The sequence below is a fragment of the Nannobrachium achirus genome (genome assembly GCF_963921795.1).
Source record: "Nannobrachium achirus genome assembly, chromosome: 5".
NCBI lineage: Eukaryota > Metazoa > Chordata > Actinopteri > Myctophiformes > Myctophidae > Nannobrachium > Nannobrachium achirus.
The window spans coordinates 71158407-71184914 of record NC_137814.1 but is presented as its reverse complement, the minus strand read 5'-3'; the positions used below and the strand labels follow the sequence as shown (position 1 = coordinate 71184914).

Genomic DNA, 26508 nt, shown 5'->3' with positions numbered 1-26508 from the left:
CCCACTGGGTCATGGGGCCATTGTCCCGCCGTCAGCAGTATGGCCTGGTGGTCAGAACCTTTGACTGGGGGCAGATGAATTGGGTCCGAGTACAGGCCTTGGATATTAGTTACAATAGAGTCGAGTTGATTGAGGCCTCTTGTAGGTTTAGACACAATTCGTTTCAGATGAAACTGGGAGCATAATGGGCCAAGTTTCAGGGTGTTTGTATCACCTAGTATCACAATGCCTGGCAGACTGTATCTTTTTTGAATGGTGCCTAAACAGTTCTTAAGATACTCCAAAACCTGGGCATCAGATAGAGCCTCCTTAGAAGATTTCGGAGGGTTATAAAGAACAGCAGTCACTAAACAATTTATGCCACGTGGCAGCCGGGCTGGCCTCATCCACATCCATAGACATTCAAAGTGATCATCCTCAAGGTCCAGTAGCCGTTGATGTTGAATGTTGTGCTTTATGTACAAGGCTACACCTCCAGCATGAGTATCTCTGTCATTTCTGTGCAGACTATACCCCTGAAGACTGACTATTGAGTCTGGAACAGTTTCCTTTAGCCAGGTTTCAGTCACAGCTACAATTGCAACTTCATTAACTAGAGCCACAGTCTGCAATTCATCAACTTTATGTTTGAGCACTCTAATGTTACACAATAAAAAGTTAGGAAGCACATCCTTTACTGATTTAACAGCACTATTGTTGACCCCCTCCATGGTTCGATCAGGATAAACCAAGCACCGTGATTGAATAGGGTGGGGAGTCTTAGGCTGCTTTGTACGTCCACAGGCCAGCACAGGTATCCTCAGTGTGGTTTTTTGGCCTCCTCTGCAACCCCTTACATGTCTTAACAGGCCATGCTTTGCAAGTGACCATCTAAGATTCTGTAAACTAATACTATCGGTCCTTGAGTTACATAATTTCATAAGCTCTGTTCTGCTTATCATTATATCAACACAAGCTACAATGCAATAATCAGAAGCAATAGACTCAACACTATACAACTATAACAAATAGTTAAGTAACTGTGCTTCATTTTCTGCTCTGTAAAGCACTTTGAGCTGCATTTCATGTCATGAAAGGTGCTATACAAATAAAGCTTTATTATTATTATTATTATTATTACCCCTATCGTTAAATCGGTCCACGAAGCCGAGGTCCTAGGGCTGGTGTACACGACAAATTTCCAAACCCCGCTGTGTGTTCCCTGGGGGCGTGAAAAATAAGGGGGTGGGCTCTACATGTCCTCTGGGACCCCATCTACGTATGGACACCACTTGTTCGCCCATCCGTCTTACGGATGCTTTTTTATTCCATTTTATTTGTTTTAGGGTCCTATCTTGCAGTTCAAGCCTATTTCCACAGGGTGGCAGGCTACTTTCCCAACCTACTGGAGGTGAACATGCAGGGGCGTCAATTGGGTATGGCAAGCTATGGCAGCTGCCATACCTTGGCTACAGGGGGGAAATAATTAAATGTACTTTTCATCGTGCCTGTTGCTAAGGTATGGCAACATGATTGGTGTCTTGCAAGACACCAGTCATGTTGCCATACCTTAGCCTTTCCTGAACTGACGCCGCTGTGAACATGTGTACACAGCCAGCATATTACTCAATGCCAAACTTTGCACACACACTCCTTGCCTGCCAATCCACAACCTCCACCCCTCCAGGGACCCCCAGGGCTTATCTCCCGATTAGGACACTTTCCAGCATAGTGACATGCAGAACAAACTGTCCATATAGTATGGTTTACATAAAAGTCAGTTGTCTTTCACACACACACACACACACACACACACACACACACACACACACACACACACACACACACACACACACACATATATATATATATATACATATATATATATATATATATATTTATATATATATATATATTTCATTTATTTATTTCATAAATATTTTTCATCACAATTGGGTTTGTGGGGAGCCATCCCTGCTTCAAGCTGTCACAGCACGGCACCAACACTTCAAACTAGTTAAAAAACCCAATACAGCAGATCTACAAGCACCTCACAGATCTACAAGCACCTCGCACATGCCAGGGACAGAGTAGGTTGGCCTGCATAAGCCTTGCTGTCAACACACCAAGCCAGGTGTGGTCAATTAGTGCCTTCTTTTGATCAGTGGCTTCTGCTTGATGAGTGGCACCAGTCTGTCTTTGTTCCCTGGTCAGTCAAGTTCACTGGGAGAGAATGTTTCAGATCAGTGCAAGTGTATTTGTTTTCCATTTGGACTTACTGTGTTTTGTTGGTACAGTATGCGTGCGACTAACTAATATTTCTGATAATTCCAATTTGTTTGTTGTTTAATTAGCCGGATTGTGAATGCCCTGCATTTTTCTTTCATCTTTAGAACCACACGTGTGTAACAAAACAGAGTGGTGATCATTTGGTGTGGGTGAAGAGAAGAAAAACATTTCATTAAAGGAGTAGTTCACCCCCAAAGTGACTTTTTTTCTATTGAACTCAAGTCTTCATGGCGTGAGTAATACATTGAAAAAATAAGTCATTTTGGGGGTGAACTACTCCTTGAATGTCAGTTTTGTGGTGTTTTGACTGGACACCCTGAGGATATTGCCAGATAGACAGACAGACAGACAGACAGACAGACAGAGAATTGTAGGCCTTGCATTTATTTGACTTGGTTCCAACAGATGGCGAAAATAGCTAATCTTCAAGCTCACAATGCCTCACTGTTTGGACAAAGAGTTGAGGCGTTACATTTTGTAAAACACGGCCTTGTGAAAATAGCAGATCTACATGCTCACAACACCTCACAACGCAGGGCGGCGTGAGCATGTAGATCTGATATTTTCACAATTTCTGCCCCTAATATTTAATTTATCATTTTAAAAGTATTAAAAAGTCCTTAAATTGTCTCTTTAGAAATGTGCAGATAGCCTCTGTATACTGTTGAGTGGAAAAACAATGTTTCACACTTAAGCTAAACATTTGGGACCACCCAAGATCATTTGGAGACCCCTCTAGGGGTCCCATAGTTGAACCACTGACTTATAAGGGGAGTATGGAGACCCCTCTAGGGGTCCCATAGTTGAACCACTGACTTATAAGGGGAGTATATGAGGCTGGATCCGTCTGGAACACTGCACTAGGCTCTCGCCAGCTCTGTAGCTCTCCACACTTGAACAGTTGTGTCCTTAAATTCAATTATAATAATTAACCCCTGTATATACGGGCAATAGTTTTACATGACTTTGTGTACACAGCCAATAGTTTTACATGAACATGTCTAGGCTTTAGTACTGTACTGCCTCGTATAGCCCAACAGAGCCCAGCACAGAACAGCACAGCCCACCAGAGCCCAATACAGCCCCCCAGAGCCCAACAGAGTCCAGCAAACCTAAGTCCAGCCCAGTCCTGCCGAGTAGGAGTATAGACCGGGGAAAGGGGGTAGTTAGATGACTCCACCAGGCCATTACTGTCCAGATCTGGCTTGAATAGGCCAGACCAGGGTAGACAGGACTGCACCAGACTCCACCAGGCTGCTCCAGCCAGCTCTGTAGATCCTTGCACATGCGATTAACCACTGTGTACACGGGCAATAGTTTTAAGTTTTACATGAACCCTCAGAGGGACACTGTGGGCTTATCAAGTGGTCCATGGCCGGTTCTCAAAGTGAGGTCGGGGGGCCCACAGTGTCCCTCTGAGGGGACACGGCACAGACCGTGTACACGAAGGGCAGGAGCAAGTGTTCAAGTCCCATAGAATCTATGGGAAATGTACACAGGCGTGTACAAAGTCACCAGTAGTTTTACATGAACCCTCAGAGGGACACTGTGGGCTTATCAAGTGGTCCATGGTCGGTTCTCAAAGTGAGGTCGGGGACCCTCAGAGGGACACTGTGGGCTTATCAAGTGGTCCATGGTCGGTCCTCAAAGTGAGGTCGGGGGACCCTCAGAGGGACACTGTGGGCTTATCAAGTGGTCCATGGTCGGTTCTCAAAGTGAGGTCGGGGGCCCACAGTGTCCCTCTGAGGGGACACGGCACAGACCGTGTACACGAAGGGCAGGAGCAAGTGTTCAAGTCCCATAGAATCTATGGGAAATGTACACAGGCGTGTACAAAGTCACCAGTAGTTTTACATGAACCCTCAGAGGGACACTGTGGGCTTATCAAGTGGTCCATGGTCGGTTCTCAAAGTGAGGTCGGGGGACCCTCAGAGGGACACTGTGGGCTTATCAAGTGGTCCATGGCCGGTTCTCAAAGTGAGGTCGGGGGGCCCACAATGTCCCTCTGAGGGGACACGGCACAGATTGTGTACACGAAGGGCAGGAGCAAGTGTTCAAGTCCCATAGAATCTATGGGAAATGTACACAGGCGTGTACAAAGTCACCAGTAGTTTTACATGAACCCTCAGAGGGACACTGTGGGCTTATCAAGTGGTCCATGGTCGGTTCTCAAAGTGAGGTCGGGGGACCCTCAGAGGGACACTGTGGGCTTATCAAGTGGTCCATGGTCGGTTCTCAAAGTGAGGTCGAGGGACCCTCAGAGGGACACCGTGGGCTTATCAAGTGGTCCATGGTCGGTTCTCAAAGTGAGATCGGGGGACCCTCAGAGGGACACTGTGGGCTTATCAAGTGGTCCATGGTCGGTTCTCAAAGTGAGGTACATCCTCAAAGTCCCTCCTTCCCAAACAAAGACGAACCAACCAAGGGTGCACAAGGCAGCGGTGTGCGATGGACTAGAAATATCCATTTAAAACTATTGGTCATGTACACACAAACTAAGGCTCCTGTACACAGTGTTTGGTCTCAATTGTGTGAGCAGCTAAAGGGCAGACAACGGCCTAGAACAACCTAATGGTGCCTATTAAGACTCTAGTACACCCTTTGGCCTCGACAAGCCTGATCATCCTACTATAGCTAGTACCCCCCTCACCAACTTTGTGCTCCCACTTGATAAGCCCAGTGTCCCTCTGAGGGTCCCTCAACCTCACTTTGAGAACCGACCATGGACCACTTGATAAGCCCACAGTGTCCCTCTGAGGGTCCCCCGACCTCACTTTGAGAACTGACCATGGACCACTTGATAAGCCCACAGTGTCCCTCTGAGGGTCCCCCGACCTCACTTTGAGAACCGACCATGGACCACTTGATAAGCCCACAGTGTCCCTCTGAGGGTCCCCGACCTCACTTTGAGAACCGACCATGGACCACTTGATAAGCCCACAGTGTCCCTCTGAGGGTTCATGTAAAACTACTGGTGACTTTGTACACGCCTGTGTACATTTCCCATAGATTCTATGGGACTTGAACACTTGCTCTTGCCCTTCGTGTACACGGTCTGTGCCGTGTCCCCTCAGAGAGACACTGTGGGCCCCCCGACCTCACTTTGAGAACCGGCCATGGACCACTTGATAAGCCCACAGTGTCCCTCTGAGGGTTCATGTAAAACTTAAAACTATTGCCCGTGTACACAGTGGTTAATCGCATGTGCAAGGATCTACAGAGCTGGCTGGAGCAGCCTGGTGGAGTCTGGTGCAGTCCTGTCTACCCTGGTCTGGCCTATTCAAGCCAGATCTGGACAGTAATGGCCTGGTGGAGTCATCTAACTACCCCCTTTCCCCGGTCTATACTCCTACTCGGCAGGACTGGGCTGGACTTAGGTTTGCTGGACTCTGTTGGGCTCTGGGGGGCTGTATTGGGCTCTGGTGGGCTGTGCTGTTCTGTGCTGGGCTCTGTTGGGCTATACGAGGCAGTACAGTACTAAAGCCTAGACATGTTCATGTAAAACTATTGGCCGTGTACACAAAGTCATGTAAAACTATTGCCTGTGTACACAGTGGCTTTTTCCTTGACCTTTCGAGTTAGGAGTGTCGTAGAGACACGAGACGGGGTTTGTTGGATTCAGTGTCAAAAAGTAAGTCAGAATAAGTGTCTTTTATCCGAAAGAATGTGTAATCGTGTTGGTGGCGTGCAAATTTCGTGTCTTTTTCGCAATCATAAAGGGTTCAAAGTGTCGGAGAGACACGAAACCCATTCCATCGGATCAGGCATCCTTCAAATATGAAAAGTGTTTCCTGCGTAAAACAAACAGATTTTTTTAGATTTTTTTATTGATTTTAAGGACAAAAATCCGGGTTTCGGTGTCTTTTTCGCAATCGTAAAGGGTTCAAAGTGTCGGAGAGACACGAAACCCATTCCATCAGATCGGGCATGCTTCAAATATGAAACGTGTGTCCTGCCTGAAACAAAACATATTTTTTTGATTTTTTTATTCATTTTAAGGACAAAGGGCCTGTTTTGACGCCTAAAACGACCCTTTTCCTTGACCTTTCGAGTTAGGAGTGCCGTGTACACAGGATCTACAGAGCTGGCTGGAGCATGGAGCAGCCTGGTGGAGTCTGGTGCAGTCATCTAACTACCCCCCTTCCCTGGTCTATACTCCTATTGGGCAGGACTGGGCTGGACTTAGGTTTGCTGGAGTCTATTGGGCTCTGGTAGGCTGTATTGGGCTCTGGTGGGCCGTGTTGTGCTGTGATGGGCTCTGTTGGGCTACACGAGACAGTACAGTACTAAAGCCTGAACATGTTCATGTAAAACTATTGGCTGTGTACACAAAGTCATGTAAAACTAATGCCCGTATATACAGGGGTTAATTATTATAATTGAATTTAAGGACACAACTGTTCAAGTGTGGAGAGCTACAGAGCTGGCGAGAGCCTAGTGCAGTGTTCCAGATGGATCCAGCCTCATATACTCCCCTTATAAGTCAGTGGTTCAACTATGGGACCCCTAGAGGGGTCTCCATACTCCCCTTATAAGTCAGTGGTTCAACTATGGGACCCCTAGAGGGGTCTCCAAATGATCTTGGGTGGTCCCAAATGTTTAGCTTAATGTGAAACATTGTTTTTCCACTCAACAGTATACAGAGGCTATCTGCACATTTCTAAAGAGACAATTTAAGGACTTTTTAATACTTTTAAAATGATAAATTAAATATTAGGGGCAGAAATTGTGAAGATATCAGATCTACATGCTCACGCCGCCCTGCGTTGTGAGGTGTTGTGAGCATGTAGATCTGCTATTTTCACAAGGCCGTGTTTTACAAAATGTAACGCCTCAACTCTTTGTCCAAACAGTGAGGCATTGTGAGCTTGAAGATTAGCTATTTTCGCCATCTGTTGGAACCAAGTCAAATAAATGCAAGGCCTACAATTCTCTGTCTGTCTGTCTGTCTGTCTGTCTGTCTGTCTGTCTGTCTGTCTGTCTATCTATCTGGCAATATCCTCAGGGTGTCCAGTCAAAACACCACAAAACTGACATTCAAGGAGTAGTTCACCCCCAAAATGACTTATTTTTTCAATGTATTACTCACGCCATGGAGACTTGAGTTCAATAGAAAAAAAGTCACTTTGGGGGTGAACTACTCCTTTAATGAAATGTTTTTCTTCTCTTCACCCACACCAAATGATCACCACTCTGTTTTGTTACACACGTGTGGTTCTAAAGATGAAAGAAAAATGCAGGGCATTCACAATCCGGCTAATTAAACAACAAACAAATTGGAATTATCAGAAATATTAGTTAGTCGCACGCATACTGTACCAACAAAACACAGTAAGTCCAAATGGAAAACAAATACACTTGCACTGATCTGAAACATTCTCTCCCAGTGAACTTGACTGACCAGGGAACAAAGACCGACTGGTGCCACTCATCAAGCAGAAGCCACTGATCAAAAGAAGGCACTAATTGACCACACCTGGCTTGGTGGCCTGAGTGGTGTAGTATAGTGTGTTGACAGCAAGGCTTATGCAGGCCAACCTACTCTGTCCCTGGCATGTGCGAGGTGCTTGTAGATCTGTGAGGTGCTTGTAGATCTGCTGTATTGGGTTTTTTAACTAGTTTGAAGTGTTGGTGCCGTGCTGTGACAGCTTGAAGCAGGGATGGCTCCCCACAAACCCAATTGTGATGAAAAATATTTATGAAATAAATAAATGAAATATATATATATATATATATATATATATATATATATATGTATGTATATATATATATATATGTGTGTGTGTGTGTGTGTGTGTGTGTGTGTGTGTGTGTGTGTGTGTGTGTGTGTGTGTGTGTGTGTGTGAAAGACAACTGACTTTTATGTAAACCATACTATATGGACAGTTTGTTCTGCATGTCACTATGCTGGAAAGTGTCCTAATCGGGAGATAAGCCCTGGGGGTCCCTGGAGGGGTGGAGGTTGTGGATTGGCAGGCAAGGAGTGTGTGTGCAAAGTTTGGCATTGAGTAATATGCTGGCTGTGTACACATGTTCACAGCGGCGTCAGTTCAGGAAAGGCTAAGGTATGGCAACATGACTGGTGTCTTGCAAGACACCAATCATGTTGCCATACCTTAGCAACAGGCACGATGAAAAGTACATTTAATTTTTTCCCCCCTGTAGCCAAGGTATGGATAAGCCCACAGTGTCCCTCTGGGGTCCCCCGACCTCACTTTGAGAACCACCACGGACCACTTGATAAGCCCACAGTGTCCCTCTGAGGGTTCATGTAAAACTACTGGTCGTGGACACCACCTAGGGCCTGTGTACATATGGCTCTCTGCTGCCCCCCATTAAGAAACTATAGACGGCACAGACCGTGTACACGAAGGGCAGGAGCAAGTGGTCAAGTCCCATAGAATCTATGGGAAATGTACGAAGTCGTGTACAAAGTCACCGGTTGGTCCACGAGCCATAGTTTTTTCCATTGTAGCTCCCCCTACAGCGTACACGACTTTGATTATTATTATTATTATTATTATTATTATTATTATTAAATATCAATTAACAAAACAAAACATTTACACAATGGTCATAAAAAGAGCGGCCTCTCATTCAAAATAAATAAAACAGCAGCCAAACAAGGGCGCTAGATCACAAGTAGACATAAAAAACAATCAACCACAGAACTGGAGGTAAACAAGATGGCTCCCATGCATTTTCAGTTACTGAAAACAGCAGTGGATTACTATGCAGCCGTGTATAAAAAAAGCAAAGATATTGCAACACTGTTAGCAAGGACTGTAATAAAAGACCCTGCACACAACAGATACACGGATGGTTGGTAGAATCTATGATATTTAACAGATTACCAGGTCTGCAAGGGAACACCAAACAAAACCGGCAGCCATCTTGTTTCCTTTGTTTTCCTAGTTTTGGCATGTCAGTATAGGTGACAATCGTTATCAGTTAATTAACCGTTAACCGTTAAGGAAATGTGTTCAAAAATGCGCTATTTTAGCGATTTAAAAAGGGAAAATACACCCGTTTTTCCCCATAATAAAGTGCCATATTTACACATTAAAAACAATAAAACTAGGAGAAACAAGAATACAAATGTTTTCTAAAAGAAATGTGTTTTTGCAAAGAAACGGTGGGATTGAAATTATCAGTCTGTAATGTGATGCGCTGTCACCAGGCACGTGCGCACATACAGCAAAGGGGGCTGTTTTATCAACAGAATTGTCCACCAAAAGGCCCTTCAGCCCATGCCTCTCTAACATTCTGTGCACTCCCTGGCTCAGGCTGGCTGTCGCCTAACAAAACAGCCGCAGCGAGATGCTCGCATGTAGAGCAATAACTTTCAATCGTATGACTTTTGGAATGGTTGAATCGGCTAAACGTGATGTCCATTTCATTCATTTTCTTCTCTCTCGCCCGTGTTTTGTGTGTGCTGATGCAGCGATCATTGAATTTGCGACTCTGAGCTTTGTTATTTTCGCATATCCTACTGTAAACAAGACGACTTTAGCGTTCCTCACGTCATCAACATGTAACATTAGAAAGTTGTGTTTCAAGCTCTTCTTAAACGGGATTCAATGTGACGGGGGTCTGTTTTGTAAAATCCAATCGACGACGGAGCATTTGTTGAACAATTCAGCGTGTACGACTCGTCGCAGACTCGCTGTTGCGTGAATGCATGGATGTTACACAGACATTGGTGTCCAGAAATGTGTGACCACAGCGCGTATAGTTGAATGGTTGTCCATTGAAAAATATCTGCTTTGGTGCGATGTTTCGCCATGCTGCTGCCTGCGAGTTATGGGTTTTGTTTGTTTACATCCGCGAGTCCTCTGGCTGCTAGGAAGTAGAACGGAACTTCGGCAGTGCGGTCATGCCGACATGCGCCACCTAGCGACCTGGCATGCAAATTACCGCGTTTACGGACAAATTGTGTTTTCATCTAAAAGACCACATAAAAAATGAAAACTAAACGGCTCTTAGCCGTTTTCCACGGAGCTCGTTTTAATGTAAAAAGGGGCCTTAGAAGTGGGGGTGACTGTGTGTCTGTTTTGGCATAATACCGTGTATTTCTGTGCATCTGTGCTTCCCGGGTCAAAATGACCCAAACAGCACTTAACTCATTGAGTGCCAATCCCGAACTAGTTCGGCTTTATTAGCGTATCGTAGTGTGCCGATCCCGAACAAGTTCGGCTTTTAAAAAAAAAAAAAAAAATTTTTTTTTTTTTTTTTGAAAAACATTTTTTTGATTTTTTTTTTTTTTTTTTTTGGACCCCATCAAATCTGGTGAACATGATTTCAATCGCGATTTTGCATGTTCCACCCCCATACAACCCCATCTAACATACAGGGCAGCCATTTTTGTTTACATTACATGTAAAACATAATGGCGATTATCTCAAGAATGCCTGAACGGATTTCCAATCGGATTTTTTTGTTTGAAAGCTGTGAACAAACTGCACAAATCCACTCCAATGCAATCCAGGATTGCATTGGATTTTTTAGAGCTCATTCTTCTCTGTTTTTTTCCCATGCATGAGGTGTGCAAGGTTTAATCATGGCTAAGTTGACGAAAATAAGGCTTCTAAAATGCTTGGTAGCCAATAGCTAACTTCAAGCTAACTTCATCCTCTTCCTGTACATGCACAAAGGAAAGTGTCCTTTCCTTTGTAAAAAAAGTCATGGCTCCAGGGCTTGGGCATGCATTACCAGCATATCTCTATTATTCTCTGGTCACTGGGCGCCCTCTAGTGGTGATAGGCTGGCACTCAATGAGTTAAGGTTCAAAAAGTATGAGGGGGGTGTAGCATGGGTGTAGTGCAAAAATATTTGTTCATCTCAGAAGAATCTTTAAAGAGGTGGTTTAAAGAGATTTTTCCCCTCTCTAAAACATGATTATCAGGTATTATGATTATCTAGGAGGAAGATTTTTTCCAAAAAAGTATACAGAAAGAGTTAAAATTGGGTTTTTATGTGGCCACACCCCCAGTTCATTAAGTATGCATGGATGTCATGGTGGGTGGTGACCACACCCCACACCCCACAGTGTTGGGTGAATGGTAATTAGGGGAGGAGTTGATTCTGTGATGTAATAAGTATGTGTGTTTTTTTAACCAGCCTCCAAGAGAAAACAAACAAATACCAAGAGAATACATAATTGCTCATAAAAACCACACAGGGGGTGTAATGAAGTACTTTCAACCTCCTAGACACATGAAAAACAGAAAAAAGTACAAAACTATGGCACCACCTCTTTAAGGCCAGTGAGTTTCATTTGGAAAAAACTTAAACTTCTACCTTTTTTTCCCAAATGAAAATGTAAAACGGGTCAAAATGACCCGAACAGAACTTAAGGATTAAACAGATTGTGCCGTTTGTGTCGGTGAAACAGTATGGACGCGTCTGGAGTCGCTGGGAGACGATTTTCTGCCCGTCCATCTGTCGTTAAGCAGGGATGTTATCGTGTGCAAGAGCTCAGTTGGGAAGGCTGCCTTGCCTATACAGTGGCTACGCTTCTGGTGGCGGACCGGTGTACGTTCCCCAGGGTTCAGAGTGGTGGTGAATAGAGATAAGAAATACGGTAAATAAACTCACTGCAGTTGAACTCGTCACTGTTGTCTCCACAGTCGTTGACACTGTCACATCTCTTGGACATGGAGAGACACACATGGTTGTGACATCGGAACGATCTGGTGGGCGGGCACTGGAACATTGCTGTGGGAGAGAGAGAGAGAGAGAGAGAGAGAGAGAGAGAGAGAGAGAGAGAGAGAGAGAGAGAGAGAGAGAGAGAGATTAGTCAGGGGATATTTTTACCTTACCTGGCAACGCTCTTAAACAGATTGTGCCGTTTGTGTCGGCGTAACAGTATGGACGAGTCTGGAGTCATTGGGAGACGATTTGTTGCCCGTCCATCTATCATTAAGAGCTCACTTTGGCAGGCTTGCCTATGCAGTGGCTACGCTTCTGGTGGCGGACCGGTGTACAACTCACCACATTCCCCAGAGTGGTGGTGAATAGAGATCAACCAACGTGTTGGAAATAAATAAATCAACTCACTGCAGTTGAACTCGTCACTGTTGTCCCCACAGTCGTTGGCATTGTCACATCTCTTGGACATGGAGAGACACATGTGGTTGTGACAATGGAACGACCTGGTGGGCGGGCACTGGAACGTTGCTGTGGGAGAGAGAGAGAGAGAAAGAGAGAGATATTATTACCTTATTTTGAAGACCCATGGAAGCCTCATTTCTTAAAGGACAACTTTGTTTTTTACAGCAAGGGTAGTCTACATGTTTTAGATTGTAATTAGAGAAACGTGAGTGTTAAAATGTTTTAATTTACGTTCCATCGTTTTAGCACGTTTAGCGTAATAAAATGGGGGGGCATGTGTAAAAGTGGCTAAATATGTATTTTTAGAGACAATAAGCCTGCAATTTCTTTATTGCTATTTACAGTAGCCCCAGAAGTCACATCTGCCCATGAAAGACATCTTGGGAATTCTGTGTAAAAAGACATATTTAGCCACTTGTACGCCCCTAGCCACTGAAATCAAAATAATTAAAATCTCTAAAACGATAGAAAGGAGTAAATGAAAACATTTTAACTCTCATCTTTTATATTCATTAATTACTATCTAAAATATGAACCGAAGAAACAAAGTTGTCCTTTAAACAGATTGTGCCGTTTGTGTCGGCGCAACAGTATGGACACTTCTGGAGCTTGACCTTGGAAATATCTATAATTGATCATCAATAGCTCTTGAAACGGGCCTACAGATTCCTTATAGCCTGATTTCGGACTCAGCGCTGGAGCTTGAGTCTGACATTGTCTCCATTGTAAGCAATTTCAAAGGGGTGGGGTTAGGTGGGAGGGGTTGTGTTTGACTGACGGCTGCGTGCGAGTCCACACAGCAGACAGTGTGTGATTGTGTACATACCGTACTGTTGTTCTTAAGGTTTAATACAAAAAACAACTTTTAAAAGTACACAGACCTGCCTGTGCATGCTTGTTTGAGCTGCACACACGCACATAACGTACCATTCACATCGGCCGTTTCAGACGGGGGACTAACATATCAAAGATTAAAATAATGGTGTGTTAACGGAGTGTTAATAGCGCAAATTAACATATGAATCAGACTGGATGCGATCGATCAGTCAGTCTTTAATCTCCTCTCCTCCGAGCCCACACTGACTGGCTGTAAGCAGCTGAGTCTGTAAACCGCTACACTTCCTCACGTCCCTGATTTGCTTGTCTCGTTAGACCCACCCCCTCCTCCGACGTTTATTGATTTCATTGGCCTGGTACTGCCTGATACCGAAGAAACTTTAGGTTAATTACACAACACCAGACCAAGAGAAGCAGTCCGCTCAGAGAGTGGGTGGGTCTATCGGCTGGAGCCAGGCAAGATTCCTTGGTACTCAGCACATTCCCCAGGGTTCTATCAGAGAGGTTTTAACTCACCACATTCATCAGGGTTCTCGTCAGAGTTGTCTCCACAGTCGTCCTTCCCGTCGCACTTCAAGTCCAGGGGCTTACACAGGGTGTTGTTGCACCTAAACTGCTCCGGGAGGCACTGATGACCCACTGACCAACAGACGGGGAGAGACACAGGTGAGAAATGACAAAACAGTTCCAGCCCTGTAAGGGGCTTGTAAACCACTATTGAGATTGTATTTTCTATTATTAGTGGCCAAGCCCTGGAATGGGCTTGTAAGCCACTATTGATATTGGTGTTTTTTTGTATTATTCTTCCAACACTTTTTCTGTCCTGGCTTGACCGTGCAGTCGCCTCTTAAGAAACCCGGCAATATAGTAGAGGACTATGCCAAACGGTGAAAACACGAAGCTCACAACAATTGGCCAAAGGGTGGTGCTGTAGGAATCCTTTGAAAGTGCAAACTTTGAACAGGTATAGCTCATGCTCTGTTTGACATACAGCCATGAAACCTGTATACATATTATGCGTCTCCTCATGACGAGCAACTTTGCCACTCTGACTTTTTACCTCTGACCTTTAGATCTCCCACCAATTTTGAATTACATGAAAAACTGTTAAAATCTATCTCCTCCTGGGATTTTCGCGTCACATGCACAAAACTTTTTTTTACATGAACTTTGGAACAATATCTAAGATCCGTTGGGCAGATATATATATTTTTTTAATTGAAACATTTTTTTTTAATAATTCAATGAATATTGCAGTTTTATGCAAATTATTCTTCTGCCTCTAAAACATACATGGAATCACATGTTCATGACCTTTGCCAAAAATGTAGAGGGTTAGTCCAAATTCTTATTCCAATTTGCCAAAGGGGGGGCGCTATACGAAGCGTTTGAAAATTAAATTCAAACTTTAAACGGACAGTCATGCCTCGTTTGGCTTGAAGACATGCAACTTGCGTACATGCGTGCCTTGACTCAAGAGGAACACATCTTTGTCTTTTTCAAGTAAGCTCTGGCCTTAGGTTTTCCGCCATTTTCGAGAGACAGCCGCTGATACGAACGACCTACGGCCTGGTCGCGACCTAGGCCACGACCTGGAGGTCGTAGGTCCCGGTTCTGGAGGTCGTAGTTCGCGGTACATACTTGTTAGGTCGCGGCCGGTCTAGTTTCGCGACCCCCGGCCGTGGTTGCGCCACCTCGGTCGTCCCCGGGCCGTTGTTGCGCGATCGGGCCGTTGTTCAGCGACCTGGGAAGTCCGCGGTCGTATTTAAAAGGTCTTTTTGCAGAATATTCTAGAGCAGCAGCGCTATTCAACCTTTTGAAGCTTGTGATTGGCTGAACCGGAGGTAGGAAGCGCTCCATTGTAGTCACTTGGACCGCGCGAGGTGCACCAAAACCTATCCTTAACCCTAACCCCAACTCTAACTCTAACCCTAACCTTAACCCTAACCCCAACTCTAACCCTAACCCTAACCCTAACCCTAACCCTAACCCTAACCCTAACCTGCCGACACTGAGTAGCTAACCTGCCGACGCTGTTGAAAACGAGCGCTCCTTCCCTTAGCAAGCGTAGAGTTTCTAAACTCGCGTCCCTTCCCTTAGCAAGCGTAGAGTTTCGATCGCGGCGCTCCTTCCCTTAGCAAGCGTAGAGTTTCTAAACTCGCGTCCCTTCCCTTAGCAAGCGTAGAGTTTCGATCGCGGACTTCCCAGGTCGCTGAATTACGACCGAGATCGCGCAAAACCTCCAGAACCGGGACCTACGACCTCCAAGTCGTGGCCTAAGTCGCGACCAGGCCGTAGGTCGTTTGTATCAGCGGCTCTTGCTGCCATTTTCAGCAGTTTGTAAAACGCTTAAACCCGTTTTATCCTGGGATTTTTGAGGACTTAGCTTGAAACGTTCTACACGCAATCTAAGGACCTTTATCTAATATGCCTATGAAGTGCAAAACAAAATAAATACATATATTTATATTATTTAATAATAATAATAAACATGCACATCCCACTGGGTCAAGGAACAGATATGCCCCTCTTCTTGCGTCCAATTGCTGTGAAAGGCCCAAGAACACGTGGGGCCAAAAAGGAAGCCAGAAAAACCTACCTGACCTGCCTGAAACCTGCTCTCGGAAGAACAATGCTTCTAGTTTTGTCTTTGATTTCTTTTCACACTTTTATGTCTTTTCCTCTTTTCCTTCCCTTGCTACTTTTTTGCTTTCCTACTTTTTCCTGGCATGGCCACTTTATCGCTGCTTGCAGCTATATTTTTAAATGAATTTGAAATGAGAGATATGACGTCCATTCTTACCTGTACAGATCACACCAGCATCCTCACCGTGACCACAGTCGTGTACACCAAATCCTCTGTGTGGGCACTGAGTGAGAGACCTTTCACTTCCTGAACAGCGCACGTCATCCATCAAGATTGGACCAGTCCCTTGGCCAAAAGAGGCGCCTGTAGGAGCATCCTGTGCCAACCCACAGCTCAGCTCTCTGCAAACCACCTGAGCATCATTCAGGCCCCAGCTGTCATCACAGACTGTTCCCCATCTGTTGTTGTGATAGATCTCCACCCTGCCAGAGCACCCTGTACTACCACCCACCAGCCTCACATCTGAACATGAAAGAAAAAAGAAAGAAATCACACCCAGTGTGAAGTGGGTCCGCATCAATATGCCGACGGGCCGGTATTCCGACACTAAAACTAACCCTAATCCTAACCCTAAACATAACCTCAGTAACCGTGACGAGTAACTAACCTGCCGACGCTAGTCGGAACAGTGGCCCGTCGGCATATTGAGCGGACCCTGTGTGAAGTGAGCGGTGCTTTTATATTCAGTCGAGTTCGAGTTCATTTCATTAAGTTTCCCACAAAGCTTGGCCGATGAGACAATAAGTGTGGGACATACTTAGTCTGTATACAGGATATACAGACTAGGGGTGTGACGATATTGGTATCTCACGATACAATATATATCGCGACATTTGGCTCTCGATAACAATAATATCACTATATTTAATATATTGCGATATTCAATATAATTATATTATTGCAAGAAATGTCTCATCAACGATATATCACGATATCTGTAACTGCAAATGAACAAATAAACATAAAAGGCAAACATCTGGTATTATACATTCATTCCATAATCTTATAAGAGTATTGTATAAATTGGCTAATACGTACCCACAATTTCTCTGTCCACAACAATGGGTACTTGGGTAGGCCTACTAACTAATCAATATTTAACTAAAAAGCATGTAGTGAAAATGTAATTGACAAGAAACAAAATAAGATTGACACGCAAAAATGTGCATGCATAGTGACTCCTCCTAACAGTAAAACACTGACTGAAACCTGTAAACATACTTTCTTAATACTGACAGTGCTTAGCGAGCATCTGTCAATCACCAATAATAAAATACAATGAAATGCATGTGTGCATGTGTACAGTATGTGTACTGTGTGTACTGTGTGTGTGTGTGTGTGTGTGTGTGTGTGTGTGTGTGTGTGTGTGTGTGTGTGTGTGTGTGTGTGTGTGTGTGTGTGTGTGTGTGTGATCATCACAGATTTGTTTTGCTCAAATCAACTTCACCTTGTAGTAAAGTTAAAGTATCCTGTCCACCTCTCTCACTCGCTACTCTGCAGTCTGCACTGCACTGACTGAAAGGCGAACATGCTATCCCGCACGAACATTGAGTCATTTGAAATCGTATAACAAAAGTTATCAAATAAAATAATATTCAAGCTTGACGTTTAGTCTACACCATGAGGCGACTCATACCTTGACATTGAAAATTTGTTAATTGAATCGTAGTTCAAACCTTCAGTTAAATCATTTTAGTGACTCATTTCAGTGAAGGTGTTGAGGGTGTGAATTGCTGTCCTGCCTGCCAACTTGCCCAGTCTTTTGTTGATCAATATCAGTCGCCTAAACAGTGTCAGTGCTCTTAAACAGATTGTGCCGTTTGTGTCGGCGCAACGGTATGTACACGTCTGGAGTCGTTGGGAGATGAATTGCGGCCCGTCCATCTATTGTTAAATAGGGACGTTGCGTGTGCAAGAGCTCACTTGGTCAGGCAGCTGCCTTGCCTCTACAGTACGTGGCTACGCTTCTGGTGGCGGACCGGTGTACGTTCCCCAGGGTTCTATCAGAGTGGTGGTGAATAGAGATCAACCAACGTGTTGAAAATAAATAGATAAACTCACTGCAGTTGAGCTCGTCACTGTTGTCCCCACAGTCGTTGACTCTGTCACATCTCTTGGACATGGGGAGGCACACGCGATCATTGTGACATCGGAACGGCCTAGTGGCCGGACACTGGAACGTTGCTGTTGGTGGGGGGGAGAGAGAGAGAGAGAGAGAGAGAGAGAGAGAGAGAGAGAGAGAGAGAGAGAGAGAGAGAGATTAGTCAGGGGATACTTTTACCTTATTTTGAGGACCCACAGAGCAGCACTCTTAAACAGATTATGCCGTTTGTGTCGGCGCAACAGTATTGACACTTCTGGAGCTTGACCTTGGAAATGTCTATAATTGATCATCAATTACTCTTGAAACAGGCCTCCAGATTCCTAAGGCCGCCCCTGGTACTCAGCGCATTCCCCAGGGTTCTATCAGAGAGGTTTTAACTCACCGCATTCCTCAGGGTTCTCGTCAGAGTTGTCTCCACAGTCGTCCTTCCCGTCGCACTTATAGGCCAGAGGCTGACACCGGGTGTTGTTGCACCTGAACTGCTCCGGGAGGCACTGATGACCCACTGACCGGGTGAGAAAGGAGATAGAAGGACATGGTGGTTTATCAATTGATTCGGGAGTGTGTCGATATTGCGACATAACATTTGTTCGGCGTTCCGTTTGTTCGACGCGGGTGAACGTTAACCTGGTGAAATGCTAACCTGCCAACGCTGGAGAATGCTAACCTGGTGAATGTTAACCACTATGCCTAAACCTTACCCAAACCCTAACCCTAACCTCAGTAAAACTATGCCTAAAACTAACCCTAAAACCTAACCCTAACCCTTGGTCGAAATAATGAAACGTAGAAATATCAATCAGGACATCGAATCAAATTAATACTCTATGTACTGTGATGCTTATTTTAATTTGATTCATTAGACCAGGGGTCTTCAACGTTTTCAGGCCAAGGACCCCTTAGCTGAGAGAGAGATGAAGCAGGGACCCCCTTTACATATGGTATAAATTTGTGATGTATATTTTCATCGGTTTCATAGACTTGTTTGACAGCACTGTCATCAGTCTATGTTGGATTCATATTTTTAGTTAATTTGACCTTTCTCTCTGTACTTGGTCTGCTCTGTTTTACCGCTACACCAAATCTATTTGCCAAAAATGGCCGATCTACAAGCCCTCAATGCCTCGCAGCGCAAGGCGTTGAGAGCTTGTAGGCGTTGAGAGCTTGTAGATCTGCTATGCCTAAAGTTCTCCCAATATGGACACTAGGGTTCAAGTGGTTAATATAAAAAATGAGAAAAAAAGTTTCTATCGCACACAGATTTGTAGTAACTCTGAGGACCCCAAAGGGGTCCCGGACCCCCTGTTGAACCCCTGCATTAGATGTTGAGAAGAAATGTGATATACAGGGAGCAAGTTGGCACCTCAGCAGAGTGCCAACTTTCCCACCCACATACAGTATACAGAGCACAGTTGATGTCATTGATTTACACATACCCGTATATGAAATGCAGTGGTGTAAAGTAACTACCGTAATTGCTGGACTATAAGCCGCACCTGAATATAAGCCACACAAGCTTAAAGGAATATTCAGGTTTAATGAAAATGTGGCTCCTCTCCAGCAGAGGGCGCGGGAGGGGAGTTTTTTGCCCCATCACAAGGACGCGCTTTGCCCAGCCGTTTCCTGTAATGGCGCCCAGATAAACAAACTGAAACAAACAAACTAACATCTTTACTCTATACAGCATGGATCGATTAAGCTCTACACATTCCAATCGGTAAGTGAAATAAAAAGTCATCTTTATTTACAAATGCAAACATGTAACAATTACATTTAACTAACGCTACCGTATCGCTGGGCATGCGGCCGTGTTATAGTCATCTTGCTGGCCTTACAGCTTCGGAAATGTTTATTTATTTATTACACCATTATAATGTTCTCATTTTGATCACAAGACACAATTACTGAGTATTCGGTAGGCCTACTTCTCCAGCTTTAGAATATGTATGATACTGTTTGATCATTCAGGGCTAGCGCTCTGCCTCTCTGGTAAATAATACTGTCTGGTAAATTATGTCTGGGGCAAAAAAAAATATTTGACACAGTATGTCCACACAAGCCAACATGACGACGACCCTGTATCTGGATTAATAACTTTGGAGCTGCTAAATTATCTATGCTGTGGGTCTAACGATAAATGAATAACACTGCAGTATTCAATAGACTGAGGCATTTATTATGACTGCTAATCTAATCATTCTTTACCCTTTTTTTCATACAGGTAGCTTGTTTCATCATCGCTGTTACTGTTGATCTGGATTGATCTTCGCTCGTGAAGAGCACAACAAGAAAGCATACATATGCTAACTAAAGGGCTTTTATTTTCTGAGCAGGCGTTACCATCACTAATGATCTGCATGAAAGACTGACATGATCTAAACATGATTAATAAAATGATGCTTTGATATACATAAACTGTAATGTCTCGATTTCATTTTGATCTAGTCAATGGTAAATGTTTCAAAGTTATTTGAATGTGTTCTGACCTGGAAGCTTACAATGATGGGAAGTTGTAAACATTGTGAAAACGCTATATTGTATTGTTTCATACACTAAAGCATTTTGGTATGAAACCCCATTTAAATGCAATATCATATCGTTTAGCTGCATAACATTTCTGGCATTTGTAATAATAAAACAAAAGTTTCAGGTTGACAAACTTGTTTATTTAGGAAACGGTTTGCAGGTAAAAATGGGAAGTGGAGTGGAGTCTTGCATCTTCCAGACTGTAGAATAGCCTACCCTATTTGTGTGTATAGATTGCCTCATTATATATACATATATATTTTTCAAATGTTCAACGTTTATTGGTGTCATAATTGTAGTGTGATCGGATGTACAGCTGCTCTTCTTCAGACATCAAATTGGGGTCCCTGCCTGTATAGAAATAAAGGAGATGATGCTTAGATTAGATTTTCATGCAGAATAGATTTGCAGAATCGGTATATCTCTTATGTAGAAACTAGAAGTACATTTGAATTGGTGAGACTAAAATAGACACAAAAGTACATTTTACAATTTGTCATAAAACAGTACAGTACAATACATTGATCTAATGGCCTAGTGCAGTGTTTCTCAAAGCAGATGTCAAGGTCTCCCTTTATATCTGACAGTGTATAAATGGAACCAAATGAACCCTTCAGGGTCCAGACAGAGTTACAGACTTGTATGCATTGACATGCAAACCCCCCCAATTCGCACCTCGCTAAGGCTTTAGTATCACAATGGGATGTTTGAACAAAGAAACAAGCATGCACAGTACCTATGCATATCAATAGTAGCTAGGTGTTGAGCGACCCCCTATCACTATACTGCACCACTGGGACAACAATTCGTCTTTTATAAAATGCTCTAATATATAAACAAACAGAATAACGTTCAGATCTTTCTGGAATAGCAAGCGTGGGTCTAACAAATGCGGCGTTGATATCATAGAGGTATAAAATATAGGATGACTTGATAATATGGGCTATGTTGTGAATGTACCTTACGATGCTAAAAGTAGTTCTGTAGATGCGTTTTACGTCAGCCGTATGTTGTGACTCACGTTGTGTTTATTCATGGCTGAAGCTATGGGCTAGAAGTAACTTACAAGTAAAGTCTATTTGTCCTTTGTGTGGACATTGAAATCATTTACAAGTTATAGACAAGACATATGTCTCATTTAATGGCCCCTGTTTATTAGATCAATGTATTGTTTTTAGGGCGGATTCACCCACAATGTGGCTAACTTTAAAACGAAACTTTTTACAAGAAATATAGCCCCAACCCCTTCAAAGATCCCAATGACAAACCCACCTAACAAACGTTTACTTAGGAAATAGATTGTTGCACTATGACAATTATAAAATATTTCTTATTTACCTCCTTTCTTTGTTCAGCATCTCAGCCTGTTGTCCACATTCAGCTTCCTGAAACTCTTCCCTTTGTAAAAAGTTAAACTGTCTAAGACACTAATCGATAAAAAACGAACGCGAAATAAAGTAAACATAGTCTACAAGCAGAGACTTGAAATAGAAAGAGTAAATTAAAAAATAGCAAGTTAAAGCAGTTAAAACTGCCGCGGAATGTAGCGTAGTGGCTCCAGTGCCATTGTTTACAGAATGGAGGAACTGTGCACCCGCGCTTCACTAATGGTGGACGCGCAGAGGAACAGACTAGAACGCGCACTGAGGCCATACTCTATCCTGATTGGTGGAGGTTTGGCTGGTCGCCTCTGAAAATCAAATCCAGCTAAGCTCGTAACAGGGGACAGAGTGGAAGTCCTTATATGGTCAGCGCACATTATAGTCAGGTGCATTAGTGGAAAATGTACACATTTTATTTTTATTTGAATGAAAGCGAAGTCCTGAATATACCTTTAATTTAGAACAAAAAACAAATGTTTACATATATGAGCCGCACCTGACTATAAGCCTCAGGTGTCCTTCCTGCTTCCTGCTAGAGCACCCCTTGTGGCCTTTATATAAATCCTTGTTAAAGACCATTGTAAAACGAACTAACTGGACGTTAGCTGTAAAAATCTCTATATAAATCCTTGTTAAAGACCATTGTAAAACGAACTAACTGGCCGTTAGCTGTAAAAATCCCTATATAAGCCGCACCGTTGTATAAGCCGCAGGGTTCAAAACATGGGAAAAAAAGCTGCGGCTTATAGTCCGGCAATTACGGGTAAGTACATTTACTTAAAGGAGTGGCGACACCGGACAAAATTTAACATTATGATACAGTAGGTCACATGGTGTTCCTTCAAACAGTCTGAAAAGGAGGCGGGGCCGACATGCCCAGGAGGATTCACTACTAACTGACCGCCTGGCCATGGGCATGTCGGCTGCCTGGGCATGTCGGCGTGAAAACTGGCTCCAGTGATTGGCTACTTTCAGTACAGTAACTACAATAAATTAATTTGATTGGGTCATTTAACATGGGGGTACATGACATCATTAAAAAAAATGGCTAATTTGATAGCCATAATTAGCTGTTTTGGCCATGTCACGCCCCCTTTAAGTACTGTACTTATGTAAAATGTTGAGGTATTTGTACTTTAATTGAGTATTTCCAATACTTTTACTTCTACTACACTACATCTCGGATCCAAATATTGTACTTTTACTCCATTACAATTGTTTGAAAACTTTAGTTAATAGTTACTTTTCAGATATAAATTATTATATTATAAAACATACATTAATGATGAATCCACTTTAGCTCTATTTTATAGAGCTAAAGTGGCGCGATGCAATGCGTTGTGAGCTTGTAGATCGGCTATTTAAAAAAAAAAAACTTTTAGTATTTTAAGTAAAATTTGACGCCAATACTTTTGTACTTTTACTCAAGTACATTTTTTATTCCGGACTTCTACTTGTTACAGAGTATTTCTACAATGCAGTACTGATACTTTCATTTAAGTAGAAAATGTGAGTACTTGTTCCACCACTGATGAAATGAAAGATTCAAAATCCATTCTTACCTGTACAGATCATACCGGCATCCTCATCGTGACCACAGTTGTGTGCGCCAATTCCACTGTGTGGGCACTGAGTGAGAGACCTTTCACTTCCTGAACAACGCACCTCATCCATCCAGATTGGACCAGTCCCCTGGCCAAAACGGGCCGAGGGATGAGCACTCTGCGCCCTCCCACAGCTCAGCTCTCTGCAAACCACATCCGCATTGTTCAGGTCCCAGCTGTCATCACAGACTGTTCCCCAGGTGTTGTTGTGATAGATCTCCACCCTACCAGAGCACCGCGTACTACCACCCACCAGCCTCACTGAACCTGAACATGAAAGAAAACAAAATCACACTCAGTATGAAGTAGGGCATTAACGACTTATACAATTACTCGAAGCGAGGCGTTGTGAGCATGTAGATCTGCTATTTTCACAACAGATTATTATTATTATTTTCTTTTTTACTTTGACTTTCGACTTTTTCTGGTGGGAGTCGACTTGTGTAATGAAGTCGACTGAGTCGGCTTGTCGACCTTTTCGTTAATGCCCTAGTGTGAAGTGGGAGTCACTGTTGTTCTAGTGCAGCCATTATGTCGTCCCGGATCAACTTTTAGCCAGTTGCCGGACTATAAGCTGCAGCTTTATTCCCATGTTTTGAACCCTGCGGCTTATACAACGGTGCGGCTTATATAGAGATTTAGAGCTAACGGCCAGTTAGTTCGTTTTACCATGGTCTTTAACAAGGATTTATATATAGATTTTTACAGCTAATGGCCACCAGGGGCGCTCTAGCGGAAACCAGGAAGTACACCTGCTGCTTATTGTCAGGTGCGGCTTATATACATGTAAACATTTGTTTTTTGTTGCGGCTTATATTCAGGTGCGGCTTAATAGTCCAGCAATTGCGGTAGATTAGATCACATGTCAAGGTCCATTATTTATTCATCATTTGGGTCACCATTTATACACTTTTCTGTACATTAACGACATGAATGCTGCCTGTAACTGCAAACTGTTCTCTGATGACTCGGCACTACTGATCTCAGGAGACGACAAATTACAGGTTGAGGAAGCTCTCAGCTCAGAAGTCACCAAATTCCATACTTGGCTTACCGATAACAAACTGTCACTACATCTTGGTAAAAGAGAATCCATTCCTTTCTGGACCAGACATTCTCTAAGTGAGATAAATGTAAACGATTTCAAAGTCAAAGTTGATGACACTGTAATAGACGGGTTTCTGGTCCACGTTACACTGATAAAAGTAGATGCGTGCGCAGGGTCCGGTACCAAAATTAGCCAATGAAACCAGCGCTCCCCAAAACAACAGGTTGGGGATTGGACGGAATTGATTACATGATACAGTCAGCTGTGCATTTAGTCTCAATGTTTGTAAACAAGAAACCCGTCTATATCTAGCAAGAGATTACCTATGTTGGGCTGTATTCTTGACAAACACCTGTCTGGGGATAGCATGGCAACAAAGGTGATCACAAAAAGTAAAATTCTGTGCAGACGGAGGGGCCCCAGGCCGGTCCGGGATATCAGCCCCCTCTGAGCATTAATGCTCGACGTAGGTGTGACACATAATAATGTATATTGATCCTGTTAAGTAAGAATGTTGTGGACTGATTGTACGATCGCTTTATCGTGATAGAGGTGCAATGCAAAAGTGTGTTTAAGGTATGTGTTATGTGTTTGTTGCGACCATCGGGTTGCAGTTACTATCAAAACCTCCACCGCCTGTCTGTCAGTCAGTCTGTCCGTCACATCACACTTTTCCCCAACTCATATCTCCGCCACCGTTGCCCCAATCCATGCCAAACTTTGCACACACACTCCTTGCCTGCCACACCACAACCTACACCCCTCCCAGGGACCGACCCCCCCCCCCCCCCCCCCCCAGGGACCCCTTTCGCCTTCGCTAAAAAGTACAAAAATACCACCCCAACGGGGCTGCTCACGGGGAATTCCCGGGGACCACAGACTCCTGGTGCTCCAGAACGGATGCAAACGTGCTAGTGGAGGACCCCCGCCACTGGAGCGCACATGAAATGCCGTAACTCGGCTTAGGAACGACCGGGAGAGCCGGGGCCGGTCCCCACCCACCCACCTCACCGGCACTGAGACAGCCTAGTGGCGGACCCCCGCCACTGCAGCCCGCTAAAAAGGCTGTAACTCGGCCCCCCAGCGACCGGGGTGACCTGACGGTCACTTATTTCCCGATTATGGAGTCCTACTGGTTAGGCTAGGTTTGGTCTTGTCAGACTGTGGAGTATGCGTTTTGTTTGTTCTGTTCTTGTTGTCTTTTTTTATGTGGACATGATCCATCCATACTGATATGATCTGGCTACTACTGTGTCAGCCCCTATGTCTGTATTGTAAAAAGAAAAAATTAAATACAAATTATAAAAATCATAAAAAAAAAGAATTGATACTTTTTTTCAACACAAGTGCCCTCGGGACTCTTGCCGGGTTCCATCATTCAGCCCCTCTCAGGGGCGTCACACCAAATTCTGGGCCCTGGGTACAAGGATTCACTGCGGGCCCCCCATGAATGTTAACTATTGAAAAATAGCAGATATACAAGCTCACAGCGTGGCACCGAGTGCCGCGCTGCGAGCTTGTAGATCTGCTATTTTTGAAAAATCGTGAAAATGTGTGCCAAGAAACCTATGTTTCCATGTCAGTGATGCTCAAACTTTTTCACGTGAAGGACCCCCCCATCTAAAAATATTTTGTTCCAGGGACCCCCCCGGAAGCAAAATTTGAGTTAAAAAAATACATATATTCAAAGATTTGCACACATTTTCACTAGACTTTTCAAAAATAGCAGATCTACAAGCTCGCAGCGCGGCACTCGGTGCCGCGCTGTGAGCTTGTATATCTGCTATTTTTCAATAGCTAAAGTTACTAGGGCCCCTCCACCTTGGGCCCTGGTATAACTCAGTCCCACTTTCCTACCCCTTGTGACGCCCCCGGCCCCTCTTTGACTATGCTAGCACTCATGGTACTGCAACATCAAAATGCCATAAAGACCTCCAAACCTCCTAAAACAAACTGGTTTTCATATAATTGACGTGGAG

The 26508-nt window shown here is 43.9% G+C and overlaps 1 protein-coding gene across 1 annotated transcript in view; it reads right to left on the bottom strand.

Annotated features, from left to right (window-relative positions):
- The window catches only part of LOC308285286 (scavenger receptor cysteine-rich type 1 protein M130-like), a gene marked incomplete at its 5' end in the record, with an annotated part of 48470 nt that overhangs the window by 20998 nt on the left and 964 nt on the right, over positions 1–26508 (bottom strand). The window contains 7 exons of the mRNA XM_080726002.1: positions 11866–11985; positions 12328–12447; positions 13735–13857; positions 16022–16327; positions 17927–18049; positions 18352–18474; positions 23735–23748. Coding sequence (XP_080582128.1) covers positions 11866–11985; positions 12328–12447; positions 13735–13857; positions 16022–16327; positions 17927–18049; positions 18352–18474; positions 23735–23748 — 929 coding nt within the window. The remainder of the gene's footprint in view (positions 1–11865; positions 11986–12327; positions 12448–13734; positions 13858–16021; positions 16328–17926; positions 18050–18351; positions 18475–23734; positions 23749–26508) is intronic.